The 25,379-nt window shown below is 39.2% G+C and overlaps 1 protein-coding gene across 4 annotated transcripts in view; it reads left to right on the top strand.

Annotated features, from left to right (window-relative positions):
• Window positions 1–25,379, top strand: part of SCAI (suppressor of cancer cell invasion) — a 137,457-nt gene that overhangs the window by 42,991 nt on the left and 69,087 nt on the right. For 3 of the 4 annotated variants that reach the window (XR_003523725.1, XM_027615769.1, XM_027615771.1), the window contains exon 3: window positions 21,619–21,750. Coding sequence is in view for 3 of the 4 variants with exons in the window: in XM_027615769.1 (XP_027471570.1) it covers window positions 21,619–21,750 (132 nt within the window). In the remaining variant the exon portion in view is untranslated. Of the gene's footprint in view, window positions 1–16,725; window positions 16,778–21,618; window positions 21,751–25,379 lie in introns of all 4 variants that reach the window. The other variant, XM_027615770.1, reaches the window with a different exon arrangement.

The raw sequence follows: 25,379 nt of genomic DNA on the forward strand, positions 1-25,379 counted from the left end.
TGATCCCTGAAGGGGTGACAGCACTCCTAGCAAATGGGACACCATGTCCTTCTTTGAATGGGAGATCTAGGAGGCACATATTTATATTACAATTTGTGTGTGTGTGTGAAAGTAATTAATACATGTTTATATGTCCATTTATTTTTAAAAAGATTTTATTTATTTATTTATTTATTTATTTATTTATTTATTTATTTTGAGGGAGAGTGTGTGCACACGAGAGGAGAGGGAGAGAGAGAAACTTAAGCAGACTCCGTGCTGAGCATTGAGCCCACTATGGGGCTTGATCTCACAGCCCATGAGATCATGACCTGAGCTGAAACCAAGAGTCAGATGTGGGATGTCGGGGTGGCTCAGTTGGTTAAGGGTCTGCCTTCAGCTCAGGTCATGATCCCAGGGTCCTGGGATCCAGTCCCACATGGGACTCCCCACTGAGCAGGAAACCTGCCTCTCCCTCTGCTGGCTGCTCCCCCTGCTTCTGCTTGCTCTCTTTCTCTCTCTCTCTCTAACAAATAAATATATAAAATCCTTAAAAAAAAAAAAGTCAGACGCTTAACTGACAGCCATGTAGGCATCCCAACATCCACTTATTTTTTATTTTTCAAGTTTTTATTATTGAAGTATAGTTGACATACGTTTTATTAGTTTCGGGTGTGCAACATGGTGATTTGACAATTCTGTACATTACTCAGTGCTCACCACAGTAAGTGTAGTTTTTAAAATAATTTTTTATAATAAAAAAAGCTAGGGGTTCTTGGGTGGCGCAGTCAGCAAAACGTACAACTCTTGGTTTCAGCTCAGGTCATGATCCTCAAGGTCATGAGATGCAGCCCTGCATCAGGCTCTGTGCTCAGTGCAGTCTGCTTGAGATTCTCTCTCCCTCTCCCTCTGCCCCTCCCACTCATGCTCTCTCTCTTTAAAATAAATAAGTATTAAAAAAAAATCTAAAATTTACTTAATAATATCTTCCACAGGAGTTTGTTGAGCAACTACTAGGTGCCAGGCTCTGTTGTATGCACTGAAGATAGGGAAACAAGAAAACAAAGTCCCTCCTCTTGTGGAATTTATATTGTGTCTGAAGATAGGCAATAAATAAATAAGTAAATTTTTGATATATCAGATGGTGATAATAACTTGGAAGAAAAAGAATGTAGTATAAGGAAGGGTCTTTCTGTTTTATATAGACTGGTCAGGGAAGTGTTCTCTGATAAGGTGATTTGACCAGTGACAAGAGTGAGATGGTGGAAATAGCTCTGCAGGTATTTTGGGGATGAGCATTATAAGCTGAGATTATAGCACATGCAACGTCTTGTGCAGGAGTGTGTATTGTATTGGCATGTTTGGTGATGTAAATGGTATTTAGAATTTTTGCTTTTTAATTATACCCATTTTTGGAAGGCAAAACTCAGTGAGTGACAGGTCATTAAAAGGGGATGGGCGGGGGGAGGCATCGCATTGTTCCAGGGAAGGTTCTTGGTTGAGAATTACAGACCCTAATTCCAGCCAAGCTAAGCAGAAAAGGAATTTATTGGAAGGTTGTCAAGTACCTCACAGCACTGATGGAAAGACTGGTTTAATGGTTTAGAAAGCAGGCAGCAACCAAGAGAATCAAAAGATCTAGAATTACTGCCATGCAGACTCTGCACTCACACCACTGGAAGACGTGGGTTAAGGATATCTGGTTAAGGATGCTGCTGTAGCCTGAATGTCTGTGTTTCCCCCAGTTTCATATGTTGAAATCCTAACTTCCAAAGGTAATGGTCTTAGTAGGTAGGGCCTTTGGGGTGTGTTTAAATCAGGAGGGTGGAATCTCATGGGATTAGTGTCTTATAAAAGATACTCCAGAGAGATCCTTTAACCCTTGTCCACCATGTGAGGACACAAGTGTGTGACCCAGAAGAGAGCCCTTGCCTGAACATGCTGACACTCTGATCGTGGACTTCTAGCCTCCAAAACTATGAGAAATCAGTTTCTGTGTTTATAAGCCACCAAGTCTGTGGTATTTTGTTAGAGCAGCTTGAACAGACTGAGACATGCTGTTGCTGCTGTTTCAGAATCCCGGTGTTACAGCTGGTGGGGGTCTGACTTCTGAAGTTACCTCTTACTTGAGTCACTGGATCTATCTCAAAGACCTTAAGAAGATTACGCTGGCTGCTTTGTCAAGAATGAAGTGAGGGGTTCAGGAGTAGAAGTGGGGAGGGGTGCCTGGGTGGCTCAGTCGTTAAGTGTCTGCCTTCGGCTCGGGTCGTGATCCCAGGGTCCTGGGATCGAGCCCCGCATCGGGCTCCCTGCTCCGCGGGAAGCCTGCTTCTCCCTCTCCCACTCCCCCTGCTTGTGTTCCCTCTCTTGCCATGTCTCTCTCTGTCAAAAACAAAACAAACAAAAAAAAAACTTAAAAAAAAAAGTAGAAGTGGGGAGAACCAGTCATGAGGCTCCAGTGTAGATGACGTTAAGTTAGGGAGATGATGTTAACAGGGAGACGAAAAGAATGGATGGATTTGTGAAACAGGCCATTAGGTTGCTACTAAAATTCTTGTCTTGGAAAAATTCTTTTTTTTCTTCTTCCTCCTCTTCTTTCTCTTCCTCTACCTCCTCTTCTATTTCTTTTCCTCATTCTTCTTTCTTGAAATCTAAACCTTTCTAGAGGCCTTGATGCCATCTCGTCTTGCACAGGGCAGTGTAACTTACCTGGCTTATATTCCATAAAATCTTGTTCAACATTTGTTCATTGAAAAAACATTTCTAAGCTCCTACTGTGTACACTACAGTGCTAAAGGAGGTTGCTAGTGTGGTCATTCTAAATTGAGTTCAAGTTCAGACACTCAGAAATGGTTCCTTTCTTCCAGCGCACTTCATGATTGCTGACTAGGACCACCCTTTTCTAGGTGTGGATAATTTGAAACCACTTGAACTCCCTTCATCTAAACTTTTTTCCCCAGGACTGATTAGTCCCTTATTTTAGTCTTTTACATATCAGTTATTTGAAATAGGCCAAATGCATGTCCGTTATTTTAAAAAAGTAATGAGAAAGAAAACGGTATCTTTTTTTATCCTCTTAAGTACAGTGATTTTCAAATAAAACCAATCATTAGAAATGGCTAAAATAGTTGAAAAAAATAGAGAATCCCAGCCCTCCTGAATCATATCTGGAAGAAGATCTTAGAAATCTTTATTTAAAAGATGGATCCATTATAAATAACTGGGATGGATCCATTATAAATAACTGATTATCTCAGCTTGATTTTAAAATATGGCATTTGTCTCATCTTTGAGAATGGTTTCATAAGATTATAGTTTTCTTACGGGGTGGTAGAGGTGGATTCCATTAATTTTTCTCTTACCCTTTGGCTATTTTGTAACTGTACAGTATTTATTTCATCTCCAAAAATAAAAGAAGCTTAATCTCTATATTACAAGAATATAGCCCACCAAACTTCAGCTTCAAGCCAGTTTGTATAAAAAAAACAGTTTCTTAAGCTTAATGTGCATACAGATCACCTGGAGAGCTTGTTAAAATGCAGATTATGATTTAGTAGGTCTGGGGTGGTGCCTCAGATTCTGCATTTCTAATAAGCTGGGCGATGCTGATGCTGCTGGTCTGTAGATCTCATTTTGAGTAGTAAGAGCCTGGACGACAATTGTATTACCCTGTGAGCTTTCATCTTTGTATGAGTTACTCTGCTTTGGGGCATGCTTTGGGACTGTTTAGTTTGACCAAAGGTTGAGTAGTATATTTTAAGATTGGATTATATAACCTTTATTGCTTTTTCCCATAATCTTGAAGGTTATAGTACTATACATAGCCTAAGGTTCTAGTTTCAGGCTTTGGAACTGAATAAAGGAAGTGTCAGAAGCAGTATATTTTTTATTCAATCGTTAAATCCGCAGCAGCAAAATTGGCTTATATACCTGAGGTAGTCTGAACTACAAGTAGAGTATTATTAACTGAATTAAGAATAAGAAAGAAAGTGATATAATGTTGAAAATTAGTAGTAGATATGCAGGATATACCTAAGGATTGGGGAATTTGTGTTTTGCAGAATTGGGACTGCTTTGGATAAGATATATGTTAGGGCAGTGGGTTCTTAGCTGGGGGGGATTTTTACCTCCCAGGGACACATTTGATAATATCTGGAGACATTTTTAGTTGTTATGGTAGTAGGGTGGTGGTATTGCTACCGGTATCAGCAGGTAGAGGCCAAGGATGCTGCTAAATACTCAGTAGTGCACAGGACAGCTGCCCCGAAGGAATTACATGGCCTAAAATGTCAGTAGTTCGAAGATTGAGAAACCTTATGTTAGAAAATTTTCACAAGTACTTTAGTTTTTAATTAAGAATAATACAGAAAATAATCATTCATATTGCCACCAATCAAATTCAACTGTTGTTAACATTTTGTCATATTGGATTTTAGCCTTTCTGTTTAAGAAATTTCACTCCAGGGGTGGCTAGGTTGCTCAGTTGGTTAAGCGTCTGCCTTCGGCTCAGGTCATGATCCCAGGGTCCTGGGATTGAGCCCCACACACATCTGGCTTTCTGCTCAATGGGGAGCCTGCTTCTCCTTCTCTCTCTGCCTGCCGCTCCCCCTGCTTGTGCTCTCTCTCTCTCTCCTGTCAAATAAATAAATAAAATCTTAAAAAAGAAAGAAAGAAAGAAAAAAAGAAAAGAAAGAAAAGAAAGAAAGGAAATATCACTCTAGGGGCGCCTCGGTGGTACAGTTGGTTAAGCATCTGACTCTGTTTCAGCTCAGGTCATGATCTCGGGGTCGTGAGATGGAGCCCCACATCGGTCTCTGCACTCAGTGCAAAGTCAGCTTGAGATTCTCTCTCTCTCTCTCCCACTCATGCTCTCTCTTTCTCTCAAAAAAATAAATAAATCTTAAAAAAAAAGAAATATCACTCCCATTATTTTGGGGAAAATTACATGATTATTATTTTGAATTCAAGTAATGTAGAAAGTTCAAGGATGAAAGTAATGAAGCTATCCCAAATCTCACCACCCAGACATAAGCATCATAAACACTAGCTGAACATTATCCCAGGTATCTTTCCATGCATATGTTTAGATGGAAGAATAGAGAGAAGTACTTTCATAAAATTGGGACTCTACTGTAGATGAACCAAAAATAACATTTTTCTTATGAAAAATTTTAAACCTAAAGAAAATTAAATGAATTATTAACCCCTGTGTACTCATCACTGAGCTTCAACAATCATAAATACAGAGCCAATCTGATTTTATCTACATCTGTACCTACTCACCTGACACTGAGTATTTTGAAGCAACTCTCAGACATCACATCGCTTCATCTGTAAGCATTTCAGTGCCTGTCTATAAAGCTTGAGGTCTCTTTCTTTGAGCTATTAATCATACACAGACAATTAACAGTTTCTCTGATTGATTCATTCTCTCCCTCCTTCTCCCCTCTTTGTCTCTCTCTCCCTTGAATTATGTTTTCTTCCAAATAGAGGGTTTTTTTTTTTCTACCGAGAGTGCGCAAAATGCAAAGGCAAGAGCAGTGATTGCGCAAAGCAAGGGAAATGGGTACTGCAGAGCAAACAAAAGCTGTCTGCTGCAAATACTTCCTGCGAATTTTGTGTTTTCTTTCTAGAATGTCTTAATCTATTTGGCAGTACCATGTAAAATAGTGTATTTCTCTTTACTATGTTCATTTTTCAAGCTACCCATATTTTCCAGTATTTCTTTAAGATATCTTCCTGCTTCGGTGTATTTGCTTATAGCAGTGGCCTCTTCAACTATTAGCAGGAAAGTACCTGCAGGAATCATTTAACTGTGGTTAGCTTCTTGAGGGCAGGGAGCGAGTCTTACCATCTCTGCACCTGATAGGATAACTTTACTATGTCCTCAGTATTTGTGGGATGGTTGTGATTAATCTTGAGAGAATCGTGCCAATATTGATTGGTATATTAATTAAAACCATTTATTTACAACAAAACGTAGTCTAACATATGTGCATTCAGGAGAATATAATTCAGATGCTAACATTTGGTGCATGTATCTATGGGCGGTCTCCATATAAAGAGATGAAGCAGGGAATTCTGCTCTCTGGTCACATCCCCTTGTTTTTTCTGACACTTATAGGGTGACCGTATGTCCTGGTGTGCCTGATACAGTATCAGTTTCTACACGGTCTTGATGTAATTATTAATAGCATCCCTTTTCATTCACAGAACTGTCCCAGTTTAGATGGTAATTTTTATTTTTAAGATTTATTTATTTGACAGAGTGAGACACAGCGAGAGAGGGAACACAGGCAGGGCCAGTGAGAGAGGGAGAAGCAGGCTTCCCGCGGAGCAGGGAGCTCAATGTAGGGCTCGATCCCAGGACCCTGGGATCATGACCCGTCTACCATTAAGGCAGACGCTTAATGACTGAGCCACCCAGGCGCCCCTAGATTGTAAATTAATGGTAATCCTACTTATATGATATTTAATGTGTGCCAGGCTTTTTTCCACACACTTTGCATACATTCTCATTTAATTCTCATGATAACCCTAGGAAGCCGATCCTGTTATTATCCCCGTCTTACATATGGGTAAGTTGGAGCACAAAGCAGTCAAATAGCTTGGCTAAGATCACAAGGCTCTGTTCAAATAGTAAGTGGCAAAGCCAAGATTTGAGTCCAGGCAGTTTGGTGCTGGTGCTCTTCACCACTCTGCTATGTCGCATCTACTGGCCCCAGATATATCTTTGTAGAATACCTGCTGACCTACCAGGAGTCTCCTGATGACTAATCTGTATATTTGTAGATCAGAAGGCTTTGGGAATTTGAGTGATTTCCTTATCTTCATGAAATATTTGTAGCTTCCTCATGTACTACCATGCCAATCTGATTATAGACTTCTTTCTCTGAAGATTGAACATGTGCCTTTTTTCATTCTTTTAATGGCATCTATTTGGTATTCCCTTCTAGATGCTCAGGGAGGTGCATATTCTCAGCTTCTGCAGATCATCCAGTCACTTTTCCTTACTTTTGGCCACCTTTGGTATTTTAAATTTACACACACACACATACACACAGTATGTCCAACACCTACAACAGTGCCTGCCATTCACTACCTTTGATCAGTTCATATTTTGGAGTTGTCTGGGGACAGTTTTCACGGCCCTTGCATAGGGTGCTTTGAGGAAAGATTGAGACAGCTACTGCTTTCAAGGAACTTACAGTCTAGTAAGGGGATGATGACTGTACATGAATAACTATGACACAAGGCAACTGAGCTGTATGGGTAAAGTAATTTAGAGTTTGGAGCAAAACAAATAGTTTCTGACCGGGTTGATCCAGAAAAGTTTTGTGAGGGTGGATACACTTAAGTCAGTTTAATGACTTCCAAATAGGCCACAAAAGAACTACTTCCTTGTGCTAAGGACAGAGCTTAAGTTTGCCAAGAGTAGAGGCCTGACAGAAGAATAAGATGTGATTAACCCAGAGGACTCGTCAGTCTGACACTTGGTGTCCTTGTGAGAAATCCTCAGTCATCAGGATTGCTCTTTTCTTCTGATATCATCATCATCATCATCATGGCACATATTGACCCTCTAGGTAGGTTATAAGCAGCAGGAACAGATGGTACTCCTCAGCAGCAAAATATTATATTTTTTTATTGTGGGCTATTTATTTATTTGAAATTTTTTAGCCTTTTTAAAGTCTTTTGATATACACAAGGTCTTTTTCCCTAATAAAAACATTGTCTACTTCTCTTATGCAGTTGACCCTTGAAAAATGTGGGGCTAGGGGCACCAACTTCATGCACAGTGGAAAATCTGTGTGTGACTTTTGACTTCCCAGAACTTAACTACTAATAACCTACTATTCACTGGAAGCCTTACCAATAACATAAACAGTTGATTAATGTGTATTTCATATGTTATATGTATTATATACAATATTATTACAATAAAGGAAGCTAGAGAAAAAATGTTATTAAGAAAAGCATAAGGAAAATAACATTTACAGTACGGTGCTGTATTTAGAAAAAATCTGCATGTATGTGGACCCTCAAACCCATGTTGTTCAAGGGTCAAGTTCATTGGATTTACCTTTTTACTTTTCTTTTTAAGATTTTATTTTTAACTAATCTGTACACCCAACGTGGGGCTCAAACTTACAATCCCGAGATCTAGAATCACATGCTCTACCAACTGAGCCAGTCAGGCACCCCTTACTTTTTTACTTAATTATCTTAATAAGAAAAAATGAATACATTTAATTAGAGCTTATCTCAGTAGCTGGGTGAGATAGGGCAGTATTCATTATCCCCACTTAAAAATGAGGAAATTGAATTTAGGTTACACAGTAAGCTATGTGATTTGACTGCAAATGGCACAATTCGGACTTGTACTTGGGTTGAAGCTTCACAATGCAGATCCACTATATATCATGTGGTCTTATTTATTAGATTATAATTTTTTTTATCAGTACCAGATAAGGAGGAATAATGAAAGTTGGGATTATCTCACATTTTAACTCCCTTTTTAATGAATGTCATTATAGAATCTAGTTCGGCATAATTAGTCTGTTTCCTTTTCTGAGTCAGCAGGCCTAGAAACACACTGCTTTGATGATCGTAGATCCCATAAATCCTACTGAAAGGGAAGTCCCATAGAGGCTGCAGGTGGCCTACATGGTCCCACTTTGCAAATTAGCAAAAGGCAATCTCTCTAGATGGTTAGGCCAGTCAGAAGAAGGCATCCCTCCTTGGGGCACATCCAGCCCACATCAGGGTTCTGGCCTTGGGAAATAAGTGTCTGGATTTTCATCTCTTCTGTAGCACTCAAAAAACAGCAGCCAAGAATCCTGTTTATATAAATTTATGAGTAGCTGAGGTTTCTTTTGAGTTGTGTTTATAGACCGCACCTCTTATCCTTAGTCTGTATGCTGCATGTGTACCTCCCTCAGTAGCTGAGCTTGTTCTCTCCGCCTCGAACCCCAACCTCCCTGATGCTACGCGGCTCACTCCGTCACTTCTTCCAGGTCTCTGCTTCAAGCTTCCTTCTTCAAATGTCCCCTCACCTACTCAAACTGAAATGTTAGCCCCAGTCACACTGTCCTTCCTGTTCTATTTCTTCATGGTACTTCTTACCACTTGCAATATGAAATTCATGTGTATTTTATTTTGCTTTTGTCTCTCCGCTAGACAGGACGCTTCGTGAAAGCAAGGGTTTTGCCTGTTTTGTTCACTGCTCTATTCCAGTACCTAGAAAAACGCCTGGCATTTACGGGGCTCTCAGTTGATATTTGTTGAATGAATGAACAAACATTGGACTGTTTGTATTGTGACTGATGGTATAAATGACCAATTTTGATATTTGCTACCTTCTACTGACTATATTTGTGTACTTTCTAGACTACAGTGTTATGAATATTGTCTAATTTAACTGTTATGATAGCTATATGAGAAGAAAATAGTGTAATCCTCATTTTAGAGTTGAAGAAATCCTAAAGCTTAGACAAATTAAATAACATTCCCGAAGTCAAAAAGCTGACAGAATCATTCCTTGACAGGTAGATTTGATAACCAAAGTTTGTTTAAAATCATTGTTTTAGGGGCACCTGGGTGGCTCAGTTGGTTAAGCGACTGCCTTTGGCTCAGGTCATGATCCTGGAATCCCGGGATCGAGTCCCACATCCGGCTCCCTGCTCAGCGGGGGGTCTGCTGCTCCCTCTCCCACTCCCCCTGCTTGTGTTCCCGCTCTCTCTGTGTCTCTCTCTGTCAAATAAATAAAAAAATCTTTTAAAAAAATGAATTTCTTAAGTGCCATCTTATAATTTCTATAATTTTCACCATGACCACAGAATAGTAGTGTCATGCACAGATTCAGAGAAAAGGGTTTCCTGAATCAATGAGTAATTGAGGTAGGAAAAAAAAAACACAGGAATTTTTCGGTTCTTTCTCTGAAATTAAACAGTACAGCATTTGATTCCTAACTGAAAAATTATTTACCAAGAAATGGGGAACAGGTTATATAACCAACTTCCAGTGAAAGATGTCTGAGCATCCTTCTCAATTATATGCTGATCTTTTCCTCGTCTTAATACTCAATACCCTCTTATATGTCATATAATGAAGCAATAAAAATGTTTATTATTTAAATATTAATTATGGACTTAACTGGAAGGTATATAATTTAAAGATAAATTAGTTAACCCCAAGTAATGATATAACTATATTGGAGGGGGCAGTGGGAGTAAAAGAGAACTAATTCCTTATTTGTCATTACGGAAAATATGTAATGTCAAAAATGGATGAATCAAGTAATTGCAAGAAAGGCTTTTTATGTGGGACTGTAGGGGACACTACTGGACAAAACAGCCATAAGAGTTGAAAGTTATTGATGCTGGTCGAGGAAGGGTGAGCCAGTGAACTACTGCTTTTCATTTAAGTCTTATTGGGTATTACTGAATTGTTAATTATGTATGTATTATTTTGATTAAAAAAATAAGGGCTAAAATGGCAAGAGAAAAAGTAGAAATATAACCAATCTAAGAAAGTGAAAAGACAACCGAAGAAAGGGAGAAAATATTTGCAAATCATATCTCTGGTAAGGGTGTATCTAGAATTATGCAATGAACTCTTACAACCCAACAATAAAAAAACCAAATAACTTATTCAATAGGCAAAGGATCTGAGGAATCATTTCTTCAAAGATGATTGTTAAAAGGCCAATAAGCATGTGAAACGATGCTCAATATCATTAGCCATCAGAAATGTAAATCTAAACCATGAGATAGAGCTCCAGAATAAAAAAGGCAGATAGTAAGTATTGGTGAGGATGTAGAGATAAGATCTTTCTTACATTGCTAGGATTGTAAACTAGTGCAGTCACTTTGGAAAACAATCTGGTAGTTCCTGAAAAGGTTAAACATAGTGTTACCATATGACCCAGCAATTCTCCTCCTAGGTATATACCCAAGACAAGTGAAAAACAGATGTCCACACAAAAACTTGGATATAAGTGTTCATAGCATTATTCGTCATAGCCACACAGTGAAAACAATCTAAATGTCCATCAACTGAAGAATGAATAAACAAACTGTGATATATAGCCACACAGTGGAATATTATTTAATCACCAAAAAGAATGAACTACTGATATTTGCTACAACATGAGTGACCCTTGGAAACATTATTTTAAGTGAAGGAAACCAATTACAAAAGCCACATAATTTATGATTCCATTTATGTGAATATCCAGTTGTTAAGTCTATAGAAATAGAAAGTAGACTCCTAGTTGCTTAAGGCTGGGGAGAGAACTGTTTTAGGGGAAATGAGGCATGACTACTGATGAATATGAGGTTTCTTTTTTTTGGGGTGATAAAAATGTTCTGAAGTTGAATGTGGTGATGACTGTATACCTGTGAATATATTGAAAACCATTGACTTGTATACCTAAATAAGTGAATTGTATGGTATGTGAATCATAATTCAATAAAGCTGTTATATTACTATATATATAGATACAAATATATGGACATATCACCAATCAGTTACTGCTAAAAGAAACAGTAACTCTTATTTTTCTTTTGGTGAAAATTTATTATTTTTTTTCTTCTGCTTTCAATTTATTACAGATAAAACCTATAATTTAGGAAAGCAAAATTGTCATGGTATACATCATAAGTATCTTTTAAGGGGTTATTGGTTGTTTTGTTTTTGTTTTTAATTCTGCTTAACACAAATCAAGTGTGACCCTAACATTTACATGACTAATAGCTTTCTCTCAGAGTATGCTGAGATGGTGGTTTTGGGTGGCCCCAAATGCTTTTCATGTTGTCTGTTTTTAGTATACTATATACACAGACTTTCAGCTGCTGCTGCTGTCATCTTTGTTTGTGATTGAGAAGAAAAAGTCTGTGTGGTCTGCACTTCTTCATATACCGAATAGAGTGATGTCTTGTTGGTTCGTGACTAAGATTCTCGCCTGAACTTCTCGTTCCCTCTTGAGTTTTTATGTGATGAATAAACGGCTATTTAAATTGAACTAGATTGTATTTGACTGCTGCCTCTGTGGGTTCCCCCACAGGAGACAGATTTTATGAATTGTTAGCCTTAGGCTGCTTCAGAGGATGTTTTCTTACATTATTCTCAACGGTACATATTTTTGATGCTTTCTTTCATTTTGTATATTTTTTTGTCTCCTGCCCCATTAGCTTCATAAATAGTCCTTGCACGTGTCTTGTTGATAGTTGTTGTTTTGAGATGACTGACTGCCTGCCTGCCTGCGTGCCTTCCCTTTCTTTCCCTGCAGTGCTTTCGGTTAGGCTCTGCTAGGTCTCCGTCGAGTAAGTACTGGATTTGCATGTTTGTGTGTTAGATAAATACATCTCTTTTTCCACATTTGGTAGGCAAAATATCTTCCTAGTCTTGTGCGCAGTATCTCACAAGTGGCATTCTGGCTGTGTGTACATCACTGGGGCTCCATGGGCTTCCTTTTCTTAAACTCTCTTTGCCTTCAGTTCATTCAGTTGCTGTCTACATGGTGCAATGAGAAGTGTGGTACCTATGCATTTCTCCTATGGTTGTTCTTATAGCATGTAACTGTTGGATTAAGTCCGAAAAATTGTTTTCAGAAAATAATTTGTATGTAATTCATGATAGTTTTATGCTGTCTTTGATACATGCTTTCCATGCTGGGAAGGACCAGCTTTTGAGCACTGCTATCTGTTCATTTTATTGGAATACCATCTGTACCAAGCAGTAGCTTCTTGTTCCGTTTACAATGAATGTGTGAAAACCATCATCACCCCCTACATACACACACACACAGTCAACATTTTTTTTTGTACTTGGTATTTTTCAATTTATGCTCTGTTTTGAGTACATTTATGACAATTTTACAACTAATAATTTTAGAGTACATCATAATTTACATGGCAGTTTTATATCCATTAATTCATTTTATTGTCCAACAGCCTTACAGGGTAGCTATTATTAATATCTTATTTTTATAGCTGAGAAAACATATGTGTGGTACCCTTTTTTTTTTGTTAAAGATTTCATTTGTTTATTTGTCAGAGAGAGAGAGAGAGAGAAAGCACAACCAGGGGGAGTAGGAGGCAGAGGGAGAAGCAGGCTCCCCGCTGAGCAAGGAGCCTGATGCGGGGCTCGACCCCAGGACCCTGGGATCATGACCTGAGCTGAAGGCAGATGCCCAACCAGCTGAGCCACCTAGGCATCCCCACTTTTTTTTTTAAATTTATTTATTAGAGAGAGAGAGCTGGGGCTAGGGCAGAAGAGCAGAGGGAGAGGGACAAGCCGACTCCATGCTGAGCTCAGAGCCCAATGGGGGGCCTGATCTCAGGACTCTGAGATCATGACCTGAGCTGAAATCGAGAGCCAGACTCTCAACCAACTGAGCCACTCAGGCACCCCTGTGTGATAGACTCTTATGTTGATGGTTAATTAGACAGCCATTCCATCTCTTTATATGTCTTTTAAAAAAAATCTGAGTACGTAAGAAAATGATCTCTTTCCTACCATGTGATTTCTATAAATATATTCTCTGTTTTGTCAGAATAAATTTTTTACTATATTTTAGTTTCACTTCCAATGTATTTCCATTCTTTTCTTGACCGGGTTCCCTTGTAGTTCGTTTGTTCTTTTCTTTTCTTGGAGGGAGAGAGAGTGCCAGAGACGAGGAGCTGGGTAGGGGAAGGGGCAGAAGCAGGCTCCCTTCTGAGCAGGGAGCCCCATCCCAGGACCCTGAGCTCATGATCTGAGCTGAAGGCAGATGCTTAACTGACTGAGCCACCCAGGTGCACGCCCCCTTTTAGGTCTTACTATAGGGCGATTCTCTATTTTTCTTGAAGCATCACTAAACTACAGAGTAATAATCATGGTGATATTATACATTATGTAGTGTTTTCAGACTTCTTTCACACCTAAATAACTTTGCTCTATCTTCACAACAGTTATTTGAGATAGACAGAACAAGTGCAAATTGCTTGTTTTTGCAAATTAAAAACTTGCAACTCAAAGTGTTAGCTAAAGTTTTTGTTTGTTCACAATCACATAACTAAGAAGTGTTAGGAACAGGAATACTCAGGCTTCTGGCCTAGGGTAGGGCTCTTTCCACTGCTGTTAGGACCCTGCATTGTGCCTCCTGGTATCATGTAACGCACACTTAACCAGATTTCTTTCATACTTTCCTATTGCCAACCATTTACTCAGAATTCAATCCAGAGTAGCAGTTTCTCTGGTTGTTTTGAAAGACTTCTATAAAAAGAAACTGTCAACAAGGCAGGTCAATAATTTGCCAGATGCTCTGTATTTAGCAGAACAAGTCTTTGAACAGTTGTCCCTACTCATTGCTCTTTTGCTGTGTGTCTATTTTATAATCTGTATCAAGACTCTGTCATATATGGATTGGTTTCCTAGGGCTGCTATTACAAATTACCACTAAGTGGGTGGCTTAAAACAACGGAAATTTGTGCTCTCACACTTCAGGAAGGCAGAAGTCCAAAATCAAGGTGTTGGCAGAATTGGTCCTTTTTAGAAGCTCAGAGGGAGAATCTGTTCCATTCCCCCCCTAGCTTCTGGTGGTCGCCAGCAATCCTTGGTGTTCCTTGGCATGCAGCTGCATAATCCCAGTCTGTCTGCTTCTTCATATGGCTGTGTTCCCTCTGTGTCTGCACATGGCATTCTCCTCACTGTGGGTGTCTGTCTCTCCTCAGCTTCTAGGAACACCAGTCAAATTGAATTAATACTCTATTCCAATATGACTGCATGTTAATTTACATCTTAATTACATCTGCAAACACACTAGTTGACCCTTGCACAACATGGGTTTGAACTGTGCTGGTCCACTTACATGTGGATTTTTTTCAGTAAATATATAAACTGACAGTATCAATGAGTATGGTACTGTAAATGTATTTTCTATTCCTTATGATTTTCTTAATAACATTTTCTTTTCTCCAGCTTTATTTATAAGAATACAGTATATCATACATATAACGTACCAAATATGTGTTCATCTATTGTTGATGTTATTGGTAAGGTTTCTGGTCAACAGTAGTAGGCTATTAGTTAAGTTTGGGGGGGTTCAAAAATCATACATGGATTTTCAGCTGCACAGGGAGTCAACTTGTCTTTTCACTTTCCTAGTAGAGTCTTTTAATGAATACAATTCTTGGTTTTCAGAACCATCTAATTTTTCCTTAGTGAAGAATCCTTTTGGTGAACTATTTAAATAATCTTTTTCTTTAAACCCCAAGGTCATGAAGATTGCCTACCATTTTATTATTTAAGGACTGTTTGATTTTGGGGCACCTGGGTGGCTCAGTCTGTTAAGTGTCTGCCTTTGGCTCAGGTCATGGTCCCAGGGTCTTGGGATCGAGCCCTGCATGGGAGGGGGGGGGCCCTGCTCAGCGGAAGGCCTGCTTCTCCCTCTCCCACTGCCCCTGCTTGTGTTCCCTCTCTTGGTGTCTCTCTCTCTGTCAAATAAATAAAATCTTTAAAAAAAAAAAAAAGAACGGTTTGATTTTACCTTTTATATTTACCTAGATCAATCTAGTCTACCCAGATTGATTTTTGGGTAATGTAGATAGGAATTAAGATTCATGTTTTTTCTTTTAATTTAGATAATCTAGTTGACCCAGTACCAGTTCTTTTTCTTTGTTTTTTGGATAAAATTATTTTTTCTCACTGCTTTACTTTTGTGTGTCATAAGTCAAGTGTACACATACGTGTGGGTTGTCTCTCAACTCTGTTCTGTTGTATTGTTCTGATTTTTTCTCCTTGTGCTAATACCACATGTGTCTTCAGTTGTGGAGCTTTTCAAAAGTCTTGACGTCCAGTGGAATCAGGTCTTCTATTTTCTTCTTCTTCAAGATTATTTTAGCTGCTGTTGGCTCTTTGCATTTCCATATAGATTATAGAATCAATTTGTCCAGGGGTGCCTGGGTGGCTCAGTCGTTAAGGATCTGCCTTCGGCTCAGGTCATGATCTCAGGGTCCTGGGATCGAGCCCAGCATTGGGCTCCCTGCTCCGTGGGAAGCCTGCTTCTTTCTCTCCCACTCCCACTGCTTGTGTTCCCTCTCTCGCTGTGTCTCTCTCTGTCAAATAAATAAATAAAATCTTAAAAAAAAAAAAGAATCAATTTGTCCATTTCCACAAACAAATCTATTGGTATTTTGATTGGTATTGGATTGATCTATAGACCAATTTAGGGAGTCTTAATGTCTTTATAATTTTGAGGCTTCTAGTATAAAATGTGGCATATTCTTAATTTTCTGTAAGTCTTCAATTTAGCTCTCAAGCTCTCAGGGGCGCCTGGGTGGCTCAGTCATTAAGTGTCTGCTTTCAACTCAGGTCATGATCCCAGGGTCCTGGGATAGAGCCTAGCATCGGGCTCCCTGCTCAGAGGGAAGCCTGCTTGTCCCTCTCCCACTCCCCCTGCTTGTGTTCCCTCTCTCGCTGTCTCTCTCTGTCAAATAGATAAATAAAATCTTAAAAAAAAAAATTAGTGCTCAAGTTCTCAGGGTTTTATATAGTTTTCTGTGATTCATCTTGTGTATCTGTATTATATTTATTCTTAGTTATTTGGTATTACTTGGTATAATTGTAAATGGCATTTTTTAAAGTTTTACTTAATAATTATTTGTTCTCTGGGATATAGAAATACAGGTGGCCCTTTTATATTCACCTTATATCCAGCAACTTTGCTAAACTTACTGATTAATTCTGATAATTTGTCTCTAGGTTCTTTTGAACTTTCTATGGAAAGGTTCATATCATCTACAAGTAATGACAGGTTTGTATTTGTTTGATAGAAATATAATTGAGTCATGTGTGATTTTAAATTTTCTAGTAGCCACATTAAAAAGTAAAAAGAAACATGAAATTAATTTTAATAATATATTTTATTTAACTAAAATACCAAAATATTATTTTAACATGTAACAATATAAAAATTATTAATGAGATTTTTACATCCTTTTTTTGTACTAAGTCTCCTAAATTTGGTGTATTTTATTTACAACACATCTCAGTTTAGAGTAGCAATGTTTCAAATGCTAAGTAGCCACATGTGGCTTATGACTACAGTTTTGGACAGTGTAGGTCTAGAGGATGAGTCAAACTTTTTTAAACAAATAATTGTTTGATTATATGTATGTATAATCAAACAATTATACATACAATATGTATAGTTATATACATATGTAATGTATAACATACATTATGTATACATATGTATATGTAATATACATATGTATAATATGCATATAATATACAATATAATGTATAATATGTATAACTATATTTATGATTTTTTTAAAGATTTTATTTATTTCAGAGAGAGAGTGAGACAGAGAGCACAAGCAGGGGAGGGGCAGAGGGGGAAGTAGACTCCCTGCTGAGCAGGGAGCCCGATGTGGTGCTGGATCCTGGGACTCCAGGATCATGATCTGAGCCACCCAGGTGCCCCTATATGTATGATTTCTAATGGAGTCACTGAAGAAGCCTCTATGTCATGATCATATATAAGTACCAGGGAGAGATTAGATTTTCAAGGAAGGTTTTACTGAAAAGGTGTCATTTGAATGTCTTGAACTATGACTATAAATTTGCCAGGTGAACAAAATAGGCAAAGAGCATAACATGTAAAATTGTGATGTTATATAAGAGTAGAATTTGTTCAGGGGTGCCTGGTTGCCTCAGTCTGTTGTGTGGCTGACTCTTGATTTCGGCTCAAGTCATGATGTCTGGGTCCTGGGATAGAGCCCTGCATCAGGCTCCCTGATCAGCCGGGAGTAATTTTCTCCCTCTCCCTCTGCCCCTCCTCCCTCCCCCTGCTCATGCGCCAGAGCTCCCTTGTGCTCTCTCTCTCTCTCTCTCTCTCTCTCTCTCTCTCAAATAAATAAATAAATAAATAAATCTTAAAAAAAGTAGAATTTGTTCAGAGACTTGCATATATTTCACTGTGGCTGGAGGATAGTTAGTTGTGTGAGAGAGGTAGGTGATTGGCTAGTAGTCCTTCACCAGTTCCCTGCGTTGTGAGTAATTTGTAGTAGTGGTAGTTCACATGTTCCTTAAGATAAATTTCTAGAAGTGTAATTGCTGGGTCTAGTAGAATAAATATATTCCCCAATACATTCAGTGAATCTCAGGGTCTGAACTAATTTAATTTACACTGCCCCTAGCAAATATGATGGTTTCAGTGCATTGTCAACTGCTATAATCAGTGTATTTGTAATGGGCTCACTTTGTTGTATTTTGTTGATTACTGGTAAGGTTTAATAGTTTTTCTTCTCAACAGTGAATACATTACTTCCATCTAGTTCTCAGACCCCACTCAGGCTTTCCAGCTGTCCCAGTAACATTCTTTACAGCAGAAAGATCCAATTCAGGATCAGGCTTTTTTGCATCCCGGTCTTCCCTTTTCTTTGGAGGAAAAGACATTTTCTTGACATTTTTGAAGATTATACATTGATTATGTTGTAGAATGTCTCCCAATTTGGTTTTGTCTGTTTCCTCATGATTAGATTCAAGCTCTAGATCTTTGGCAGGAACATCACTTCTTTGTTGTTGTTTTTTTATTTATTTTTTAGAGAGGGAGGGATGGAGGGAGAGAGAGAATCTTTTTTTTTTAAGATTTTATTTATTTATTTGACAGAGAGAGAGACAGGGAGAGCGGGAACACAAGCAGGAGGAGTGGGAGAGGGAGAAGCAGGCTTCCAGTTGAGCAGGGAGCCTGATGCGGGGCTGGATCCCAGGACGCTGGGATCATGACCTGAGCCAAAGGCAGACACTTAATGGCTGAGCCACCCAGGTGCCCCAAATCTTTTTTTTTTAAAGATTTTTATTTATTTGAGACAGAGAGAGAGCACAAGTGGGGAGGAAGTTCAGAGGGAGAAGGAGAGGGAGAAGCAGACTCCCCGCTGAGCAGGGAGCCCAACATAGGGCTCAATGCCAGGACCCCGGGATCGTGACCTGAGCCGAAGGCAGACGCTTTACCCACTGAGCCACCCGGGTGCCCCTCTGTAAACATTTCTTTTCTTTTTTCTTTTTTTCTATATATTTTTTTCTTTAATTATTATTAACATATAATATGTTGGGCGCCTGGGTGGCTCAGTTGGTTAAGCGACTGCTTTCAGCTCAGGTCATGATCCTGGAGTCCCGGGATCGAGTCCCACATCAGGCTCCCTGCTCAGCAGGGAGCCTGCTTCTCCCTCTGACCTTTCTCTCTCTCTCATTCTCTCTCTCAAGTAAATAAATAAAATCTTTAAAAAAAAAAAAAAAAAAAAAAAAAAAACATATAATATGTTGTTTCAGGGGTAGAGGTCTGTGATTCGTCAGTCTTATATACAATACACAGCACTCCCCACAACACATATGCTCCCCAATGTCCATCACCGAGCCACCCCATTCCTCTCACCCCCCTCCATTCCAGTGACCCTCAGTTTGTTTCCTGAGATTAAGAGTCTCTTATGGTTTGTCTCCCTCTCTGATTTCTTGTTTCATTTTTTCCTCTCTTCCCCTATGATCCTCTGCCTTGTTTCTCAAATTCCCCATATCAGTGAGATCATATGATAATTGTCTTTCTCTGATTGAGTTATTTCGCTTAGCATAAAACCCTCTAGTTCCATCCATGTTGTTGCAGATGGTAAGATTTCATTTTTTGATGGCTACACAATAGTCCATTGTATATATATACCACATCTTCTTTATCCATTCATCTGTCGATGGACATCTGGGCTCCTTCCATAGTTTGGCTATAAGCAGGCTCCACGCGCAGTGTGGAGCCCAGTGTGGGCCTCAATCTCATGACCCTGATCATGACCTGAGCCAAAATTGAGAGTCTGATGTTGAACCGACTACGCCACCCAGGTGCCCCGAGAACACTTCTCATTGCAGCCTATCAAGAGGTACAGGACTTGGGTTTGTTCACTTTGATCATTTGATCAAGGTGGAATCTACCAGGTTTTACTACTATTAAGTTACTTTTTTCGTTTGGAATTTATGTGGGTTGGGGGAGAAGACTTACCCAGGGTCATTACACTGTGAAACCCCTTCCAAGGCCAGCACTTTTCAAGGTCTGTTTCCCTGTTGAAAACTCCTAGCCCACCGAGCACAGAAAGCAGTGGTAAGAAGAGGGAGCATGTGAACATGCAGGGACCAGCCAGTATCATCTATGCAAGTCCCCGCCGGCTGGCTCCACAGCACCCACTTGTCACTCTGCAGCCCTTTGACATTTTTAGGCTTGCTGACAATCTTCCTGCCCTGTAACCATAATTGCTTGTTCAAGAAAATGTTGGAGAGAAAAATATTTACCAGAATAACTGCACCACACCCTAACTCTCATCTCTGGTGTCTGGCTCTTGTCTGCTGTGCCTGTATTTTCACCCTACATTGGGACCAGATGTCTCTGCATTGTTCCAGGGATTTCTGTCCATATTTAAACACAAATGAATTCTTTGTTTAGTATAGGTTCATACTATACATACTGTCCAGCAACTTGCTGTTTTTAAGATGGCTGATTACCATGATTGATTACATATGAAGGTAATTTGGATTTAACAAAATACAGCTTTAATATATATGTGTGTATATGTGTGGTTTCTGTATCTTTTTTACACTGAGGTTTCTGCATATTATTGCCTTACCTCAAATATAATTTTAAGTTAGTAATAGGGTAGAATGCAGTTGTTAGTGTTCTGTGAAGCACTTTTTAAAAAAATATTTTGGGGCACCTGGGTGGCTCAGTCAGTTAAGTGGCTGCCTTCGGCTCGGGTCATGATCCCAGGGTCCTGGGATCGAGCCCCACATCGGGCTCCCTGCTCGGCGGAGAGCCTCCTTCTCTCTCTCCCTCTGCCTGCTGCTCTGCCTACCTGTGCTCTCTCTCTCTCTGTCAAATAAATAAATGAAATCTTTAATAAAAAAATATTTATTTGAGAGAGGGAGAGCACACAAGCAGGAGGAGAGGCAGAGGGGGAGGGAGAGAATCTCAGGCCGACTGCATGCTGAGCACAGAGCCCGATGTGGGGCTCCATCTCATAACCATGAGATCACAACCTGAGCTGAAGCCAAGAGTCGGACACTTAACCGACTGAACCACCCAGGTGCCCCTGTGAAGCACTTGATAATTGCCCTCTTTGGTTCTTTTAGGTTGTTATCAACCTAAAAATTTTATGTTATCAACCTAAAAATATATCTTTTAGGTTGTTATCAACCTTTTAAATATTATGATACTGAAATAAATATCTTTATAGATAAAGTGTTTTACATTTATAGATCATTTTTGAGGATGGATTTACAGAATGGATCAAATAGATAAATAGGTCAGAAAGATCAACATTTTTGATTCTTAACCATGTAGAGGAGGACTTAGAACATAATAGGCATCAAATTTATGATTTTTGGATGAACGAATATTACAAAAATTACTTTCCAATACAGATATACCAGTTTTCATTCGTACTGACAATATGAGATTGTTTTCCCACACCATCTTGCACTTACCTTATTTTGATGATTTGTGATCAGAAGAATTCTATATCTATCTTGAAAAAAATGCTATCAGATAATATAACTAAGATATGTTTCTCTTTTTATTTTCACCTACTGGATAAATGGACATATGTTTTCTTACAGGACTGAATTTGCACTTAACGAAATCATGTCCTCTGGAGGTGCTGAAGATGATATCCCACAGGGAGAGAGGAAAACAGTTACAGATTTTTGTTACCTTCTGGATAAGTCTAAGCAGTTGTTCAATGGATTAAGGTTAGTGGACTCTTGATGCTTTAAACTTTTCTGTATTTTTTTCCATGGCTGGTATGTGGTAAGTTTCTGAAAGTTATGGGTAGACTGTTTTGTAAATACCTGTATTAGAGGTTATCATGCTTTTTTCTTTGACACACTTGATTCTCAGATGAAAAAACAGTAGGAGAAAGGATAATTCCTATTTTTTTATTCAAGTTGAGAAGAACTATTTTGTTAGATGGTTTTATATACATTGTTCCGCATCATACCTGATTTATATCTGATTTTACACATTGGGGTATTGAAGTTAATGTATCTTTTAAGAAGACATTTACAATTATAAAGATAATTACAGGATCATCAAATGAATCCTCCATGACCACTATCTAAAGCTATATTTTCAATTACTTTATCCCTGTATTCATTTAATTTTTTTAAGATTTTATTTATTTTTAGAGAGAGAGAGAGAGAGAGCACGAACAGGGGGTAGGAATGTATAGAGGGCGAGGGAGAAGCAGACTCCCCACTGAGCAGGGAGCCTGATAAGGGGTTCTATCCCAGGACTTTGGGGTCATGACCTGAGCCTACGGCAGTTACTTAACCAACTGAGCTACCCAGGCAGCCCTAATTTTTTTTTTAATAAAACTCATCACTGTCGTGAGCGATTTTATTAATTTGCTTTATAATGTCTTCCTACCTAAAATTAAATGGTTGTAAGAGCAGAACCCTGTTTGTCACAGTTTCCGTAGTATGTAAGCCAGGGTTTGGCTCACTGCAGATGCTTCATAAACATTTGTTTGTTTGTTGTTGTTGTTGTTTTTAAAGATTTTATTTATTTATTTGACAGCGAGAAAGGGAACACAAGCAGGGGGAGTGGGAAAGGGAGAAGCAGGCTTCCTGCTGAGCAGGGAGCCCCATGCGGGGCTTCATCCCAGGACCCTGAGATCATGACCTGAGCCTAAGGCAGTTGCTTAACCAACAGAGCCATCCAGGCGCCCCTTCATAAACATTTGTTAAATGAAGGATTACAAAGACAGTGTTAACTCCTGCACTCTGCTGCTTCCTATTTTGTGCTACAGAAGAATCTTTGAGATCTGCTTTTGCTTTTGCTAATAATCAGATTAATTGCATCTTTTTAAAGAATTATTTTCATTATTAAAATTTAAAAAATGAATTGTAAAGCCTAGGTTTTAAGTCTTCTTTTTTTCCCCTGGAATATCATAAATCTTTAAAATTTTTTAAAAAAATTTAAAAAGATTTTATTTATTTATTTGACAAGAGACAGTGAGAGAGGGAACACAAGCAGGGGGAGTGGGAGAGGGAGAAGCAGGCTCCCCACTGAGCAGGGAGCCTGATGCGGCTGGATCCCAGGACCCTGAGATCATGACCTGAGCTAAAGGCAGACGCTTAACGACTGAGCCACCCAGGTGCCCTGTAAATCTTTAAAATTTACATGTTTAGACTTTTTTCTTCTTTGGTCTCCAGTATTATCCAGGTGAACCTTATTTATTCAGCATTTACTTGAGCCCCAGTATGTGCCACATTCTGCATTGGGTGCAGATAATTTAAAGATAAAACAACCAATCCCTGGCATCAAATAGTCTGTGACGAAATTAGAAAAACACAAATCTGTAGCCTCAGATTTAGCATATTTGTTAAGCAAATTTCCCACACACCTCTGTGTGCTTGTTGAAATTAAGGCAAATAAAAAAGTTAAAGTGGTAGTAGATTTAAAGAGTGAGAAGGCATTTAAAAGTTTGCATGAAAATCCTTTGTGACTCCCAAACTCTTTTATTCTCAACTCTTAAAACATTAACAAGGTCATAGGAGCTCGGTCCCCTTCCCCTCCTCCTCTCCCTTCTAATTTATAGAGCTGTATTTCATATAATAAAATTCACCCAAAGTTTGTAGTTAAGTGGTTTAGTATCCTTACAGAGCTGGGTACTATCAGCACCATCTAATTTTAGAACATTTAACCATCCCCAGAAGAAACCTCATACCCCTTAGCTGTGACTACCCCCTTCCCCAGTCCTCAGCCCTTGGGACCCGACCACTAATCTACTTTTTGTATCTATAGATTTCCCTATTTAGGATATTTCATATAAAGAGAATCATACAATGTGTGGTCTTTTGGACTGGCTTCTTTCACTTAACATGTTTTTCAGGTTCATCTAGTAACATGTATCAGTACTTCATTTCTTTTATTACAGATTAATATTCCATGTATAGATTTACCACACTTTGTCCATCTAATCATCAGTTGATAGACATTTGAGTTATTTTGCACTTTTTGGCTGTTACAAATAATACTGCTATGAACATTTTTGTACAAGGTTTTGTGTGGACATACGTTTTTAGTTCCTTTGAGTGCATACCTTGGAGTGAAATTACTGGGTCATATGATACTCTATGTTTAACCTTTTGAGGAACTTCCAGACTTTTTCAAAGAGGCTGCACGCCCAGCAGCGTATGACAGCTCCAGTGTCTCCACATCGCACCAGCAGTTGTTATTGTCTTTTTTTTTTTAAGATTTCATTGTTTTTTTAAGTTTTTTTAATTTATTTAAGTAATCTCAGCACCCAGCTGGGGCTCGAACTCACGACCCCGAGATCGAGTCACATGCTCTTCCGACTGAGCCAGCCATGTGCCCCTTTAAGATTTTATTTTAAGTAGGCTCCATGCCTGACATAGAGCCCATTACGGGGCTTGAACTCATGACCCTGAGATCAGGACCTGAGCTGAGATCAAGAGTTGGATGCTCAACTGACTAAGCCACCCAGGTGCCCCAAGATTTTATTTTTAAGTGATTTCTACACCCATCATGGGGCTTGAACTCACAACCCTGAGATTGAAAGTCGTATGCTCCACTGACTGAGCCAGTCAGACACCCCTATTGTCTGTCCTTTTGATGAGAGCCATTCTAGTGGGTGTGAGGTGGTATCTCATTGTGGTTTTGTTGTATTTCCCTAGTGACTAATGACGTTGAGCATCTTTTCATGTGTGTATTAGCCAAAAGTCCTTTTTCTTTTTTGGGGAGGATAGAGCGAGCTCAAGTTGAGGGGAAGGAGGACCAGAGGGAGAGAGAGAGAGAATCTCAAGCAGGCTCTACACCCAGCCTGGAGCCCGACGCAAGGCTAATCTCATGACCCTGAGATCATGACCTGAGCCAAAATCAAGAGTCGGATGCTTAACCAACAGAGCCACCCAGGCACCTCAGCCAAATGTCTACTCTTATCCTTTGATCATTCATCAGATTGGGTTATTTATCTTCTTAAGTTATAGTTGTTCTGGATATAAGTCCTTCGGGAGATGTAATGATCTACAAATGTATATTTTTCCATTCAATGGGCTGTCTCTCTACTTTCTTAATATGTCCTTTGAAGCAGAGAAGCTTTTATTTTAGTAAAGTCCCACTTGTTATTACTCTCTTTCATTGTTTGTACTTTTAGTGCTGTGTCTAAGAAATCATTGCCTAGGGCGCCTGGGTGGCTCAGTTGGTTAAGCGACTGCCTTCAGCTCAGGTCATGATCCTGGAGTCCCGGGATCGAGCCCCACATCGAGCTCCCTGCTCAGCAGGGAGTCTGCTTCTCCCTCTGACCCTCCCCCCTCTCATGTGCTCTCTCTCTCTCATTCTCGCTCTCTCAAATAAA

The sequence above is a fragment of the Zalophus californianus genome, chromosome 13 (assembly GCF_009762305.2).
Source record: "Zalophus californianus isolate mZalCal1 chromosome 13, mZalCal1.pri.v2, whole genome shotgun sequence".
In the NCBI taxonomy this organism is placed as follows: Eukaryota; Metazoa; Chordata; class Mammalia; order Carnivora; family Otariidae; genus Zalophus; species Zalophus californianus.